The sequence below is a fragment of the Amphibalanus amphitrite genome, unplaced genomic scaffold (genome assembly GCF_019059575.1).
Source record: "Amphibalanus amphitrite isolate SeventyFive unplaced genomic scaffold, NRLGWU_Aamphi_draft 000020F_arrow, whole genome shotgun sequence".
In the NCBI taxonomy this organism is placed as follows: domain Eukaryota; kingdom Metazoa; phylum Arthropoda; class Thecostraca; order Balanomorpha; family Balanidae; genus Amphibalanus; species Amphibalanus amphitrite.
Window position 1 is genome coordinate 1,382,732 of NW_024881516.1, and position 16,950 is coordinate 1,399,681.

At 50.1% G+C, this 16,950-nt stretch overlaps 2 protein-coding genes across 14 annotated transcripts; both read left to right on the forward strand.

Moving 5' to 3' along the window:
• The first annotated feature begins 751 nt into the window (after positions 1–751).
• Positions 752–1,408, forward strand: LOC122389971. Its single transcript, XM_043382522.1, has 2 exons — positions 752–1,102; positions 1,247–1,408. Exons 1-2 carry the CDS (start codon positions 752–754, stop codon positions 1,406–1,408), a joined length of 513 nt encoding a protein of 170 aa, XP_043238457.1.
• A 5,629-nt stretch (positions 1,409–7,037) lies between these two features.
• LOC122390419 (cytoplasmic dynein 1 intermediate chain-like) lies at positions 7,038–16,754 on the forward strand. Of its 13 annotated transcripts, none has more exons than XM_043383373.1 (15): positions 7,047–7,203; positions 7,821–7,933; positions 8,141–8,234; positions 8,560–8,662; positions 9,133–9,251; positions 9,844–9,864; positions 11,053–11,097; positions 11,868–12,014; positions 13,319–13,475; positions 13,641–13,763; positions 14,107–14,356; positions 14,629–14,742; positions 14,967–15,084; positions 15,225–15,385; positions 15,646–16,754. In XM_043383373.1, exons 2-15 carry the CDS (start codon positions 7,829–7,831, stop codon positions 16,030–16,032), a joined length of 1,944 nt encoding a protein of 647 aa, XP_043239308.1. In that variant the 5' UTR covers positions 7,047–7,203; positions 7,821–7,828; the 3' UTR covers positions 16,033–16,754. The 13 variants fall into 13 exon arrangements, with proteins under 13 accessions (XP_043239315.1, XP_043239325.1, XP_043239308.1 ...); XM_043383334.1 differs by having other exon boundaries at positions 7,057–7,203; positions 11,844–12,014; XM_043383344.1 differs by having other exon boundaries at positions 7,064–7,203; positions 7,806–7,933; positions 11,844–12,014.
• Positions 16,755–16,950: the final 196 nt, after the last annotated feature.

Here is a 16,950-nt window from a genome sequence, read left to right on the forward strand (position 1 = left end):
GGCGTCATTTCCTGTGACAAATGGCATCATACCTCCAAATGGCGGAACATTGCCTGTAACATCAATTCGCAAGTGACGTGCTCATAAGTTCGAGGGAGCTGGGAAATGTCTGGTGTATAGTCTGAAAGGGAACGTCCATGCAGGTTTTGGTGCTCTGTGGACGCATGGAGCTCGCCCCCCCCCCCCCCCCCCCAAGACCCTATAAATGAATGTCCAATGTCCATATTCGCGTTTGACACATTCATCTAATGAGCCGGCGGCCGGGGACCGTTAAAATTTATCCATCCACGGGGTTGTTCAAAAGTGTCATACCTATTTCACAATTCTTCGGAACTGTGTCATGTCGCGGGTCACTGGCGATCTGTAGGCTAAGGCAAGGCTAAAGTACTAGCTTTATCTAGGATATAGCATCACGTGACCGACAGGCGGCGAAAAGGACTTCGATTAGGTACAAGAGCTCTATAGATAAGACAATAATGCTTTTACAGTCCGGTTATCCAAAAGACTACGGGAGAAGGGAGAAGGACTTGCGTTCTATAGGGTGCGGCAAAAGTATTGATACCTTCCGTCTTTTTGTAATAACTCAATGTATTTCCAACATGCCCCCGAATATGACATTTCTGAGCGCGCCCTTGCGTACCCGCATCCTTCCCCGAGGCGGGGATTAGCTGAACAGCTGACCTCGACCCAGAGGGTCGCCGGCCGGGGTCATTATCCACCCGGTGGCCGCTGCAGTAGCCACGGCCGAACCATGAAGGTCAAACAATACAGTTTGGAGGCTCGCAGCCGCGCCATTGGCATGCTCCAAGCCGGCAAGACGCAGAGGGACGTTGCCTCACACTTTGGGGTCCCAGTCCTCACCATCAAACACTGGTGGAAGAAGTTTAAGGAGGCAGGGAGCGTCGCAGATAGACCGCAGTCAGGGCGCCCTTCCAGCATCTCGACCGTCGCCAAGATCGTGATGAAGAAAGCGGCTGGAAAATCTGGCCACTGGGCGAGGAAGCTGTCCAAACAGCTCACTCGGAAGAAATATCCGGTGTCCGAGAGGACTGTCCGCCGGTACTGGAGGAACACCCTTGGACTGAAGGCCTACAAGATCCGCGTAAGGCCAAAATTAACGGAAAAACAGCGAGCACAGAGGCTTCAGTTTTGCAAGGAACGCAAGAACTGGACTGTGGAAGAGTGGAAACGGGTACTCTTCAGCGACGAGTCTCCCTTTCAACTCTTCCACCACCCAAACCGCCAGAACGAGCGAGTGTGGGCTGAGAACCCGGCTGAAGTCCCGAAGGCGTTCAGCGTCAAATTCCCGCCGAAACTGATGGTGTGGGGCATGATGTCCTACGAGGGACTGAGCCAGCTGCACGTGATCCCGCAGAAGACGTCGGTCAATGCCGAGTACTACGTGTAGCACATCCTCGAGGAAGTCTGCCTCCCTGCCATCAACAGGACGGCCACGACGGGCTCCATCCTCACGCGCCGCATGGTCGAGCGCAGGTCGGACAGCATTTTCATGCAGGATGGCGCTCCAGCTCATCGGTCTGCCAGAGCGCAGAAGTGGTGCCGGGAGCACCTCCCCAACTTCTGGGCTAAGGACACGTGGCCAGGGAACAGCCCTGACCTGAATCCAATTGAAGAGCTCTGGGGGATAATGCAGCAGGAGCTGGACAAGAAAAAACCTCCCAGCAACCTTGGACAGCTCGAAAAGGCGCTCAAGAGGACGTGGGCGAACATCAGCCCACAGACTCTGAAGAACCTGGTGGCCAGCATGCCCGCACGTCTCTCACTCTGTGTCCAGCTTCGTGGGGAATACATTGACCGCTGAAATGAAACTGTTGTTTTAATTTTACGGGAGGGAGGGAATGAATGGTAAGGTATCAAAACTTTTGCCGCACCCTGTAGTTAGCTGCCGCAAAAGTGAGAAAATAACTGCACTGCTTGAAGAAATTCCTTTCCCTGATTTGGTAGCTCTAAAAAAACATGGGTGAGACTAAATGCTTACTTCGAAATCTAAGCTACGTTGCGGCATTGGCGGTTATGTGCGGCGTGTATGCCGCATGATTAGTAAGCGGCGACCACTAAATTAAAGGCTCAAACGCTCCGACCGGTTTTCAATGAATAACGCTGCATATCAAAAATGCTAACCGCTCTCGTCATAAGATATTTAGATCTAAATAAATAGGTTATCTACATCATCATTCTGAACCAAATTAATACTTCCAACTTAACCCTCGCCGACACAGGGGCGAGGGTTATTTTTCGCGAATAACTCGCGTAAAAAGCGGCCGATCGCGACGACTCTTTCAGTACCCTCGCATTGATCAATTTTACACCCACCCTAAAGTTTCATGACCCTGACCCAAATGACCTTTGACCTGTGACCTACTTTCGGAGACCATGTTTGGCCGGAATCGCGATTCGGCGTATGTCGGCTCGCATTAGCCGCGCGTTTGCAAGCTTTTCGTGGTTTCAAACGTTCAAACATGTGATTTGATGTTGCTCCCATGCATTAGGGTGGATGTCAAGGTCACCTGAAGGTCAGGTCAGGTCATTGACCTTTGGTGACCTCGGTTCATTTTTTCGAGTTTTACATGTTTCTAGGCTAGTTTTTAGAGCTGATTTCGAATTTAGCAACCATTTGAACATTTACGAAGTAGTTTTGGTGCATTCGTAACATGTTACGAAACTGCAGAATCGGTTGACACGTATTACGAATACCCGTCAGTCGTCACGACCCCTACCGGTTGACCTGACCTGACCTGCCCCGACCTGGTGTAAATGCTTAAAGACATCATTTCTGATCGAAACTAACACGATATTCGTGATCAGCACCCCGGAAAACCCCATGGCAGCCACACTTTACGACTTTCTAACAGGTCCCGATTTTCCCGATTTTCGGGTCATTGACCTGACCTGGAAGGTCACCCGATGACCTCGGACCTTAAAATTGGATATCATCGGCTTCCTCTCGTGACGGGCAACACGCTCGTTTTTTTTCCGCGAAGCTCTAGCTCGATCAGGGGCCAAACGCGAGGGGGGGTCGTACCCCCCCCCCCCCTTGTGCCGTCGAAGGACGCAAAATGGCCTGTCCCGGTGAGGGTTAAAATTGGGTATCATCGGCATCCTTTCGTCACGGGCAACACGCTCGTTTTTTCTGCGAAGCTCTAGCTCGATCAGGGGCCAAACGGCAAGGAGGGGTCCAACGGACCCCCCCCCTTATACGTTCGCGGCTGGAAAAACACCAATACGGGCGAGGGTTCAGGAGGGAAGAGAGTCGGTGACGGTCAGGGGCACTACAAGCAGATTAGCAGAGCACCATAAGCCGGTGACAGGGCTGACATGCCATGTTTTGATAGCATGACTGAAACAGACTTTTTTGGGTAGCCAGGAAATCGCATGCGAGAGCCTATTCAAATTCTTACATCGACCTTGCCTTTATATGCACCAGTCGCATACAGGTACGGGATTTAGCATACGATTTCCAGACAATCGAAAGACTGTTTTGAGCCAACAAAAGAAGGAATGAGTGAGTTAAGTTGAAAGTATTAATTTGGTTCAAAATGATGATATAGATAACTTACTTATTTAAATCTTAATATCTTATGACGAGAGCGATTGGCATTTTGGTATGCAGTGTTATTCATAGAAAACCGGTCGGAGCGTTTTAAACTTTAATTTAGTGGTCGCCACTTACTAATCATGCGGCATACACGCCGCAAATAGCATATTTACGTCTGGACAACGAGTTGCGTTGGAGAGGCCGGAAATAGTGGCGATTTCAGGACCGCAATAATGGACCGTCATTGGAATGATTCTTTTTTAAAACGTGCGTTGTTTTTAGCCAAAATTAAGTTCTTACTATAAACTATTTTGTAATTAGATTTTGGCCGAGAATGAATACCATCAGAGCTAAGTTTTTACTTTCATTGTATTTTGTCCAGAAGCATATAGTGCTGTTTTATTGCAGTTTTTGCGCGTTTGTTACAAAATATGAAGCGAACCTGCAAAAAAGTTCCAAGGTGAAGGTGATTTATATCGCAAAATATCATATTGACCTCAAGTTCATCCGTTCCTTCCATGATAGACTAGACAGATTTACACATTTCAATTTTTTCTTGGATCAAAGGTGTCCGTGTGAGTATCGGTGTGATCAGTGCCAACTGCCAGAGGTTAACTTGAAGGGAAGCTTGAGCTATGATAATTGCTCTTGTCCATGTCCCTCCACTAAGAAGAAGAAGTTATTAAATATTTTGCTTTGTGTATTCCAAGAGGAGAGAGAAGTGGGAACTATTTTCTTTGTGCCTTCATGTCGAATTGAAGATGGATCATTTAAGTTTCATGGCGTTGATCAACCAAGCATTTAGTCTTTCTCGTACATAAGCAGTGGCTAAGAAGCAAAAGTTAATCATACCTGAAGTTCAGTCATCTTACTTCAACTCAAACTTTGCAGCAAGATCCCCAAGGACAGAGGATATATTGTATACCTATCCTGTAAATCAAAACATTATTGTGCTTGCAAAGGCTTAAGTTATTTGTTATGTGCTCGGAGTGAGGCTATGGGTGTTTTGTTGTATGTTTATGCGGAGATTGAATATAACTGTGACCCTGTGATTGTTTGTATATTTACTACAGTCAAACAGCATATTCAAATAACATACTCACCTAGCTCATAGCTGTACCCCCGCAGGATTTGCACTTGTTGATGTCTCAAGCATGAACAAAGCACTAAACTAGCTTAGTTATCATTTCCCACATTTTTCTGAGCATCTAACATGTCATACAGCAGTGCAGAGCAGCTTCAGAGAAGAAACACTTAAAATGCACAGACTCACAACAGCCACCCAATGAGCCAGTTCATTTGGCTGTTTCCCTGGATGTGGTTTGGCAAGGTGAGCGAACTGTTATCAAGTTGAAGGTTAGCAGGTAAGATTGAGTTAGGGTGAGTACCTAGTACCTATTGGGTGCTAATGCTATGCAGGTCTTGGGTAAGTTGCAAACAAGTGTGATGATTGAGGTTAGGTCAGGTTAGTCAGGTATGAATTGATCAGGTCACATTTTTATGGACACTTGGCAAATGAAAAAAAAACTAACATGACCTAATATTAGCTAACGCAACTAAACCTACATAACTACTAAACTATAGGTACTGAGCACCTACCTACTTGTGCCTACATCTCATACAAAGTCAAAATAAAGTTCCTTTCTGGAAGATTACCCTGGCAGTACTTTTTATCCCAGCCCTGTGAAGAAAACTAATACTTCTCAAGTTCTGAGTCCCTTCTGGCCATCCACAGAAATAAATGCTGACAGCTTTGCTTTTGTATATTAGACCAATAATCACCATCACGGTACACATGATATGATCACATCGTTGCATGGATTGTCACATTGACAATTTTACTTAAATCCTTTTTTCAAGAAATGCAAAGTAATGATGAACATCAAATTAAACATTATAAAGCTGATTTAGTGATCCAAGCTTTCTCTTCCAGTAGCAATAGAATGATCGCATGTTTCATTTGCCAGACACTGAGTAATGCACATTACCATCTGCATAGCAAAGTAAAGCTGCCCAGGTTTGTTCCTTCTATATTTTTTCACTTGACTGTTAGCACTCATTGATCTTGCTGCTGTAAGTAATATTTCAATATTCATACCAATACATCAATACGCGTTCATCAGCCAACATTTTCTGGCTTGATACTGCGCGTGCTCTTCAGTATTGACCTCCTGCAATAGTATGGCTTGTTTTCGGCCAATAAGCTCTTTTAATTTTACTTTTTCTTGCTGATGAGTGAGCCAGATCAACTTGCGTTTATCAACCAACATTTCCTAACTTCAACCTGATATTACTCAAGACTCACAACTCAGGACTCTTAGCCTCCTGTATACTTCAACTTGGGATTGTTTTCAGTCAACATGCTTCTTTAAAGGGACCCTCCCACCTTCAAAAAAGTTTATGAATTGGCATGAAAGTGATGTCGCTCGGTTCAGAAAGAGCGAAAACGAATATCTACCAAATTTCACCGAAAAATATTCACCGGTTTTCAAGATATTAGACTTTTACTTTTGTTTACTTTTTGGGATCTCCGCTGTTCCTAGCGACTTTATTTAAAAGTGCGGCATTTGTTGCGCGCAACGCAGCATATACCACCGCGTGCTACAAAACGTTTTAGTCAAACATTTAACGGACGTTCGAAAGCCTGATGACGTCATCAGATTCCCGTAATGGTTAAGAGATAGGGACCACGCTGGTCCCACCCTGCAAGTAAAGGGAAGAAATTTCTTGAACACCATAAAGCTGCGGGGGTTGCGACCAGGATAAATGGTGGTTTCTGAGCCTGGCCGCAAACTTGGCTATCTCAACTCAAAACTAATGTTAAGGTGGGAGGGTCCCTTTAATATGATATAATTTAGTCACAAGAGATTCAAAACTTACAACAAAACGACATACAAGAGTTCGAAAACCATCAGATAAGCTTAAAAAAGGCCTTGGAACGGAGCAGAACGGAGCCAAGTGGTGGGACGACGGTGAAAACAGGGCGCCTGGGGCGATTTGATCAAGGTTCGTTAAATTTACACGTGACGTTTGGGATATAGAAGGCCCATGGAGCAGGAGAAGTTCCAAATGTCACGTGACTAATATGCCCTCCGGCGCCCTGTTTTCACCGGCGTCCAAGTGGTGCTCCATTTGTTTGTTTACAATAATTGTAGTGCTGATGTATTGTTTTAGGACTCTAGCGGTCGGCTCATAAAAACTGAAACATTTTCACAAAATCTGTAAGGCAATTAATATTTCTCTGAAAGAACTTAAATATTCAAAAGCCAAACACCATGAAATACAGGAATCAGAACGAAAAAGTAACCAAAAAATCCAGCCTCATAACCGGCTCCTAAAACTGCGGCAAAATCAGCACTTTTCCCCGCAACTCGTTGTCCAGACGTAAATATGCCCGCAAATAACCGCCAATGCCGCAACGCAGCTTAGATTTCGAAGTAAGCATTTAGTCTCACCCAAAAAACATCAGCTGTTGTGCTGCCATTTTGTCAACAATCGATGGCTGACTTTCAGAAGACGTTCGTGCAGGGACGTTCGTTTTGTGAATTGAATGCTCGAGTTGGGCGTGGTCGTGATCTTGAAGTGTTTTATTTATTCAGCGTTGTGTTAGAGATTATTAAAAGGTGTACAGATTTCATAGTAACGAGGTAAGAAAGAAGGGATCGGGCTGCCATGCAAACGTGGGTGGGCAGCAAATCTGGGATGACTAATGTGATGGGTGGGGTTGGTATTAAGTACTTATATTCCTATTTTTTAGCCTGTCTAATCGTTTAAAGCGCTCTAAGGAAATGCTCACATGAAACTTCCATGTCTTAGCCACTGGCCAGCTCAAAATTTCATTTAAATCTTTATTTTTCTTTCGACTGTATTCATTGCAATAGCTTGACTTGACTTACTAAAGTTATTTGTGCATTGAAAGCGATCAGACAGGCTTTAACAAAACAGACTATACCTACATAAGCAAGGTTTTATAAACCTACATAATGGTAAGTAGGAAGGTAGGTAGATACTTACTATTCCTAGTGATCAATGATCATCAGCTTTATGAATTCAATTTGCTTCATTTCAAATCAAATTTCAATCTATTTGAATAATTTGCTTTGCCAACTTATAATCTCAACTACTGATAAACTACTTAACTAATAAACTAATAAACTAATGCCAACTAATAAACTAAACTCATAGAAGATGATATCGTGATTGAAAACTGTTGATGACATTGATAATGCTGATTGACTGAATATGTCAGTGATTCTCATTTCAGGTGCAATCATGAGTATGTCAGACAGAAAAGCTGAGTTAGAGAAGAAGAAGGCCAGGCTTCAACTTCTGAAAGAAGAAAAGGAGAAACGTAGAAAGGAAAAGGAGAAGAAGGAGGTATTTGCTTTGTCTTTTAATGCTATGCTTGAGTTTTTTTTTTGCAATTATCAATAACATTGCCAATGCTTGAGTACATGCTTCAACAACAGTAACCATTTTAGCATGTATTGCCCTTATATCTGTATTCTAAATAGTGTGACTAACTGTGTTACACTCAAGTTCTTATGAGTGTGAGCTGAGCGGATCATGTTTGTGTTTGTGCAGCTGCTCGGATCTGTCAAGTCAGCCACATCCAGCATGGCTAGTCACACTGACTTGGACAAGATGCTCAGTGCTGTGGGAGTGACGCCTGTCTCTGGTAGGTATCAGAACACAGGGGACAAACAACAACAACAACAGGTGTCAGAACATGTGATTTACCCTTTCCAGTTTGTAGTGATCGCCTCATTACTCATGCAGTTAGAAATTCAACCCTGTCAATTTACCTTCAATCATTAATGGACAATGTGGCTGCATCTGGCAATCCTGTCAGCAGTGCCTACATTCTGCACAAAGAGTAAAGACATTATGGACCAATACTGCAATATCTTGTGTTGGTAATGCTACTAAAAAGTAGGTGATTTCTGATAACTGTTTGGTGAAGAAAAGGCTTGGCTGAAGGGTGACTGGAATATTCATTTCAGATGTCCTGGGCAGCCTTTCAAGTCAGGCATCATCTCTCACTCTCTCTGACAGTGGTGCCAATGACTCCAGCCTACTGCAAACACCAAGTCCAGCAAAGATCAGGCATGTCCTGAGGGCTGTTCACGGGCCCTGTGTGCGGTCGGACCGCACACAGCCTCGAAGCTCCGCCCACTTCGTCCCTACGTCAGCCTTCCGTCACCGCACACAGCGATCGCTGTGGCCGGTCGGGACTGGCCACAGCGGACCGTCCACCGCACGCAGCCGTGACGTCAGAACCGCCTACCCATCTCCTACCCCCACGCCTGCTGGACGCACCGCACACACCGCACGCAGCAGTGTGCGGTGCCCGTGAACACCCCTCTTGTCTTAGACATTTTGCTTCTCATTCCAGAATGTCAATCAGTGATCATGGTAGGATTTTATTTTAAAAGGAATACAATTGCTAGTGTTTTTGTTTATTTATTTAAGCATGTTTGTTTGGTCACTCTCATCTCAGCAGTGTGTGGGACTGAATGTATGTAGCCTCAAAACCAGCCTATTATCATCACTCATCATTGCCATCTGTTTGTCAGGAAGAAGAAGCCAGAGCTGTCGGTGGTGAACGTCCACTCCACGAGTATCCCGCCGCGGGAGAACGTCACGTACGCCAAGCAGACGCAGACGACCGTCTCCGGGCCGGAGCACCACCACTGTGAGTGGCCGCGCCGCCGCCGGCCGCGCTCCGGGACGCGCTCTAACCGGGTGGGGCGAGACGGGTAACGCGACGGGCGCACACCGGGCGTGCACTATCTCTCTGTCTCTCTCTCTCTCTCTCTCGGCTATCTAACTCGGCCCTGTATGACTCTCAGTCTGTGTCTGTGTGTGCGTGTGTTGTGTGCTCGGGCACCGAACCGGCCGGCCAAAGTCGGCACTCGTAACGGGCCGGGTGCGCCGGCCGCGCGGCGCCAATGCCTCAGCCCGGCCCGGCGCTGGTGAAAGGGAAATGTGCGAGCACCAGTAAGGCGTCACGTTGAGACAGATGCCATCTATGGTACCGTGACGTAACTTATCGCGTCATTTATGCAGGGCACCTCTTGAAGTTGTCGTTTTCTCTCTTAAAGCTATCTTTGATGATTGGACTCCTGTAAAAGGTTGGTCGTTTTCGCTTTTTTTAGCACAAGCACAGGCATCAGCTTTCGTCACTGTCAACAATGCTTTGCCAATGATTTGCAATGCAGATACCTGTTTGTTGACTTTGAAAAGATCGCAAAACTGATAGATTTTCTCTTTCCCCTTGTTTCTAGCCCGAGGGTTTGATTATTACGGTGAGTGAAGTCATCCATACACTGGTGTCTTCAATTGGCTGTCAGTTTGTTTGTAGCACACTAATATAGTGGCCAGTGGTTACCTACCATCAGCTGGGATGGCCAGCTACTTTTCACTCCTTGTCTTGTACTAAACGCCTCTGTACAAGGTAGGCCTGAGCTTTTGGTTGCGGTACTGGTGCTCGAAACGTTCGGTCGTGGACATGTACCTACTTTTGAACCCCAAAAGGTAAGAAAGGCTAAATAGTTTCTGGGACGTGAACAGAGGGTCAGAATAACGAGCCCAGTACATTCACATTTCCATCATTGTGAACCAAATTTACCAAAATACGATGATACGATCTTGATTGATAAAGTAAATGCTTTACTGAATCTTGGTGAGTCGTTGAGCCTCAATTTGTTCTGGTCTAGAAACTATTTGGCCCTTCTCGCCGTATTCGCCGTCTGTTCATCGTCTCAGGGTGTCGTCTTGCAAAGTACCCGCCCAGGGCTCGTCACTCTGTTGTCGACAGAATTCGGTCAACAGAGCGGTACCGCTCGCCGTCTCTCGACCGTTTCCCTTTCACCAGTGCGTGTCGGTACCTTACCTACCCCCTGACGGCACGTGCCGCTCAGCCCGTCCTGTGCAGCGTACTTTGCAAGACGTGGCGCGGTCCGCCGGTGGAAGAGGAAGGCCCGGTCCCGCCGGCGCGAACGCGGGCGCGCGTGCTGGCCCGGCCGCGGTCCGGGTGGTTGACACGGTCCGGGGTAGAGGACAGAAGGCTTGTCATCTGTAGGGTGTGAGCCGATCAGCCATCTGTGTCAAAAAGTGAAGGTGGTTGTTACGGTGGGGGCTGGGAGGGGTTGTGGGGCTGAGCTAATGGGAACCCAAATGTTATGAGAACGGAGTCGGGTCGATAACATAATAACCACACATCACAAAACATGTTAATCATAACCACGCTGCCATAGCATTTCGTGTTGGCATAAACCGCATCAATAACGCCGAGTTTCATGTCTGGCCGGGCTGTAAATGGTCTCGGTAGTGACTACCTGGGAGCGGGCTGTACACTGCTTCCCGTAAGCGGTCGGGTGCGGGCTGGGTGGGGCGTGTGGCGGCTGACGGCTGCATGGAGCCAGCACGGACCGGGCCGGGCAGCACGCGCGCGCGCCGGCTGACCGGTTGTTCTCTCTTTCTCTGCGCGCCAGACGAGTTCGGGAGCACACCTCTGGAATGGGACGACGAGTTCTCAGGTAGGCAGGCGGCGCGCGCTGTCGCCGGCCGGCCCGCCGCGGCCGCCGGCGCCGGCGGGCCGGCCGCTCCGCCGGGCTGGCCGCATGTCGCGCGCGCCGCGCGCTCTAACCTCGCATGTACGGATTGGTGGCCGGCGCGCTGCCGGATCGGACGGTGGAGGCCCGCTGCTCGCTTGGCAGTCCTGTGTGCTCGCTGTCAACCGACTCCTGTCCCCATCACACCCCTATCGCTTACCGTCCGTTCTGGTCCTCTGGTTCTCTGCCTTCTCCCTCTCACCCTCTCCCAATGTCTCCGTTCGTCTGTCACCCCCCGCCCCGTCCCCTGGCCGTCTCTCCGGCCGTCCACGTCTCCCCGCACCCTCGTCTTTCCCGTCGGCACGACCACGCTTGCACCATCGGTTGGTTATTGAGCTCTGCTCGGCTCAACCGCCAACGAGCTGTTGTTTGCAACTGGCCATGGTTTTGTTAGAGCTGCTGTGTTTTGCAAACGTTAATTAATAATTTTATTGCAACGTAAAAGCCTTTTGAAGTTTTGTTTTGCGAATTGTAATATGACTAGCATAAGTATTCTTATGATCAATTCCCGAGCAATGAATCAATTCGTTATCAGTTAATTGTAATATATTGAATGCTAATTAGCAATTATTTAATAGATATTGCTGCTGCGTAAAAATCAAGTCCTTTGACTGTCAGTACTGGCCGGCCCGTGTGCGATGCGTGCCGCTGCGTGCTTATTAACGGTGCAGTGTTGACGTACGATGACTCCCAAGCGGAGGAGGAGGAGCACAGTCTGACGGCGCTGGAGGGCCACAAGCTGCCGCCGGGCATCCTGCACCACGGCATGCCGACGGTGACGGACGTGCAGCCGGCCACCGTGCAGCCGGCCGACCAGCCGCCGGCCGACGCCAGGCCGCAGCGTGAGTCCGACCGCGGCCGCCCCCGTCCGTACTGACGGCCACTGCCGACCGCGGCGGGGTGGCTGTGTGGCCGGGAATGTTATTATGACGTCCAGTGCACTCAGTTTGGCGTGACAGTGGTTTGGAATCGGATTGATAAATAATTACGAGCGAGCGAGCGCAGCGAGCGAAGCGAAGTCTTTTCAATATAACGGAAAAATCTCAGTATGAGCGGCCCGGCCTGTAACGCTTTTGAGAGGCTTATATCTCAGCAACCGCTGGACCGATTGGCCTGCGGTCTTTTTTGCTGGGTAGCCCCATCCCTTCTACCCCGTAATTGACTACTTTTGATACATCTCAGTGACCGTCATGGCACGTGCCACGTGAAAAGTCAAGGGTGTTCAAGCAGTTTTGCAAAAGTAGTGATTTTGAGAGGCCCATGTCTCAACAGCGGCTTGAGCGATTGTCTTGCGGTAATTTTTATAGGGTAGCTGCATCCCTTCTACCAAAGGTCGGATACTCTTGATCTATGTGAGTGACCCCCACTGCACGTGCAAAATACAAAAAGAAGAGGTGCCAAATTTGTTCCCATTTCAGTAACTCGGTAATTACTGGGGCGATTTCGCTGAAACTTGGCATACAGGTAGGCACCCACCAGGCAATGCATTCCCATATGTTGCGGTTAGGGTGCTACTGCACGTGCGCACGTGCAGGGGGGCGTTTCCAGATCTCGAGAACGGCTGGGCCGATTGCGCTCAAATTTGGTACACGGTTGGGGACCAGTTGGTAGGGTGCCGTGCAAAAGTCAGTTTGGACCCCGTTTGCACGTGCGCACGTGCAGAATGCCGCTTCCAGATCTCAGGAACGGCTAGGCCGATTGCGTTCAAATTTGGTACACCGCTAGCGACCGGTTAGAAGGGTGCTTTGCACAAGCCCGTTGGAAGTACCCTCTCGCCCTTCCGCACGTGCAGGGCTCACCATCTCGCTCGCTCGTTCTTCGCCCAAAAGGCGTTTTACTGGTAGCGTAATAATGCAGTGCAGTGCGAGCTGAGATTTGTGTAAAATGAATGAAAGGTAGACAGTGCAAGCGCAATAGCAGCGATCTGAGTTAAAACACCTGTATTCGAACAGAAAGCTTATGCCATTCAGATATATCGCAACGTTTGAACCGCTGTAGAATGCAGCGTTATTATGGTTAGCTTTCTCCTCGGTGATCATCCCATGCATTGGTAGCGGTTGAACTGTTGATGTGGGAATGGCCGTGAGGCTGGGCGGTCGTGCACGTCGGTCTCTCCTAGCGTGACGAGCCGGTGCGGCCGTTCCAGCGCGAGAACTGAGCGAGGAGGAGAAGCAGCTGCTCATGATGTCGCCCGAGTTCATCGAGTTCTTCACCCGACAAGCGTGCGTGGTGGAGCGCGCCCTGTGCGAGGAGTGGAACATCTTCGCCGACTACAGCCGAAACTACGACGACGACGAGGCGCTGTGAGTGCCGTTTGATGATGTCTTGATGCTGCGATCCGTAAGATAAACTCGGGACAGAGCACCTGTTACGCTGAGTATATCTTTGTCTGTCGGATGTCAATATTTCCCCGAGTGTTCAGATGTCTAGTCTGTCTTGCCGTCTGAACCGTTGTCATCTTCTTGCAGGGATGAGAAGTCTGGCATGCGTCTGAGCCTGAACCGGGTGTTTTGCGACGAGCGGTGGTCCAAGAACCGGACCGTGACGTCGATGGACTGGTCGCCGCAGTTCCCCGAGCTGCTGGTCGCCAGGTGGGTCATCCGGTCCGACCGGCCGGCCTCTGTGGGACGTCGTATTCAGGCATCATCCACCGCTGTGGTGCTGCCAGCTGGCAGAGAGGGTCGACAGTCGATGACACTGGTCGACCACGCTTTGAATATGCGAATGTTTCATGTCAACCATTGTGTATAGCGGCTCAGAACATCTCATCGATATAAACAATTAATTTTGCACTCTGACTAACCGTCATGCGCTGCTCGGTGTTACTTATGTGTTGTTGTTTCTGAGCTCCCACTTTGAAATGTGTCGAGAATTATAATCGAGTAAACCTTTCATATCCTTCGAATTCACCGCCGGCCCGTCCTCCCCACTCAGCTACAACAACAACGAGGAGGCGCCGCACGACCCGGACGGCGTGTGCCTGGTGTGGAACACCAAGTTCAAAAAGACCACGCCCGAGTACATCTTCCACTGCCAGTCGCCGGTGATGTGCGCCACGTTCGCGCGCTTCCACCCGAACCTGATCGTGGGCGGCACGTACTCGGGCCAGGTGGTGCTCTGGGACAACCGGACGCAGAAGCGCACACCGGTGCAGCGCTCGCCGCTCTCGGCCGCCGCACACACGGTTAGTACCGGTCACCGACGGCGGTGGCAGGGCGGACCGGAGGGATGGCGGAGCGCGGGGTGGCGATCTTTGGTCTCACAGTGGTAGCTGATAGATTTTACCAAAAGTTACGCTGGTTGCCAGACGCCAGTCAAGAGAAGTTTAGAATGGAGATCAATTTTCCTGTCGGTAACCACTGTTTGGTCCTGTTATGTAGATGTGCGTGTTTCTGCTAACTGTTACGAACATTGCTCATGTTCACCCTCTGAGGTAGGTTTACTGTTTGTTTCCAGCACCCAGTATACTGTATGCGTGTCGTGGGCACACAGAACGCACACAATCTCATCTCGGTCTCCACTGACGGCAAGATGTGCTCCTGGAGTCTGGACATGCTCTCACAACCGCAGGTGAGGCGTCTTTGTATGCTGGCTGTCTCAGAGATTCGTCTTTATCAAACAGATCAGTCTTTTGTGGGATGAGTTTTGGCGAGGAGTTTAATTGCATATTAATATTGCGTTTGATGCTGATAATTGATTAAATTCTTCTCACTAACGAGGACGTGCTTTTGTGCCCCATTATGTATGACGCAGCATCTCCCGTACCGGCGCCTAACTTTGTGCCGCGCTCACAGGAGACGATGGAACTGCAGTTCAAGCAGAGCAAGGCGGTGGCCGTGACGGCCCTGGCCTTTCCGCAAGCCGAGGTCAACAACTTCATCCTGGGTAGCGAGGAGGGCAACCTCTACACGGGTGAGCTCGGCGCCATCACCTGAAATCGGATTTTATTTTAGTTGACCCATCGCTCCTGCTTTCTGAAGTCATGCTCACAGTTCACTATCGTTACCGCCGTGCGGGCGTCTCCAGCGGCTGACGCGGGCCGTGTGTTTCAGCGTGCCGGCACGGCAGTCGCTCGGGCATCCAGGAGGTGTACGAGGGCCACTGGGGGCCGGTGACGGGCGTCAGCGCGCACACGGCGCCCGGGCCGCTCGACTTCTCACACCTCTTCATCAGCTCGTCCATCGACTGGACCGTCAAACTGTGGAATGCCAAGGTACAACGCCGCGCAACCTGAGCTGGACAGAGGCGCGGGCACGACTCTAAGGGGTTGCTTTTGTGAATGGTATAGGATGTGTGGATATTTATTTGACCTAGCGTCATGAAGCCGAGCTACTTCCATTCTTCACTTGTTAATCCAATAACCATTTGGCACAACTTTGGTGCTTACCTTAGGCTGATTAACCCAACTGACAACCAGCCATGCCATCCCGATCCCCGCGGCCCCCTGACCTCCCACACTCGGCGTCCCGGCAGGACCCGAAGCCGCTGTACTCGTTCGAGGACAACTCGGACTACGTGTACGACGTGGCCTGGTCGCCGCTGCACCCGGCGCTGTTCGCCGCCGTCGACGGCACCGGCCGACTGGACGTGTGGAACATCAACTCGGAGACGGAGGTGCCGGCGGCCAGCGCGCAGGTCGAGGGCGGTCCGGCGCTCAACCGGGTCTCGTGGACGCCGTCTGGACTGCATATCACGGCCGGCGACGACCGCGGCCGCGTCTGGGTGTACGACGTAGGCGAGCAGCTGGCCCAGCCGCGCCAGGACGAGTGGACGCGGCTGGCGCACACGCTGCAGGAGATGAAGTCCAACAACGCCGAGGACGAGTACGACCGGGCCAGCCTGGGCACGCCCAGCCGCTGAGCGCCCGGCCCACTGCCCGGGAGCCGAGCAGGAACGGAGAGGGGCGGCCGCCGCAGCTGGCACACAGATCGGGGATGCGTTTTTACGGTCTGAAAACTTTGATATTGTTTGTATTCAATGGAGAACGTCATAGACGTTATGTTGCATTTTAGGACTTCCATTAATCGTATCTTCAGTGCGTTACCAATCCGTTTGGTGGAAAATTGTCTGGGTGTGTGCGTGAAGTGCCAACTGTGTGAGCGCCTTCCCGGCCGTGCCGTGGCGGCGGGGAGGCGCGGGCGGCCGCCAGTCACGGGGCGGCGCAGTTGTGATGCAGGGCGAGCGCCGCGCGGCGCCGTATTTTTCTAGGCTGGACCTGCGGAGGCCGGCGGCGGACCGACTGAGATGGTGCTATCGTGGCGGCGGATCGGGCTTGTTAAGTTTTCTGATGAGTTTATTTATTTGCGGCGCGAGTCACCGCAGCTGGGTCGCCGAGCTGTAGGTATTACCGGTATAGTTTGCCGACTGACCGATCTGGGATCATGCTTTAACTACTGACACCTCCCTGTGCAGCTAGTAGCGCTTTAGCCGGGGCCCGAGGGTCGCGGCTGCCGGCGGGGGCGGGTCAGTGACCGCCCGCCGGCGCATTCCAGCCGCGTGGACGGACACGACGGCGGCTTGTGATGGATGATCTGTGGATGATGAATGGATTATACATATATAATATACGTATATTAACTGTCCACCAAGTTTACCAAGGTGACAGCGGGCGGTATGGAAGCTACGGAGGAGGTTGCCCCTGTATTGCATGGCATACTACAGAGACCGCTTGCTCGACAGGTTATGTAAGGTCAGTGGGCGCAAAATAACCACTGCATTCGACGCGCCCTTAAGTCCTAGTAAACTATAAGGTCAGTGAGGTGCCGATATTTGTGAGGG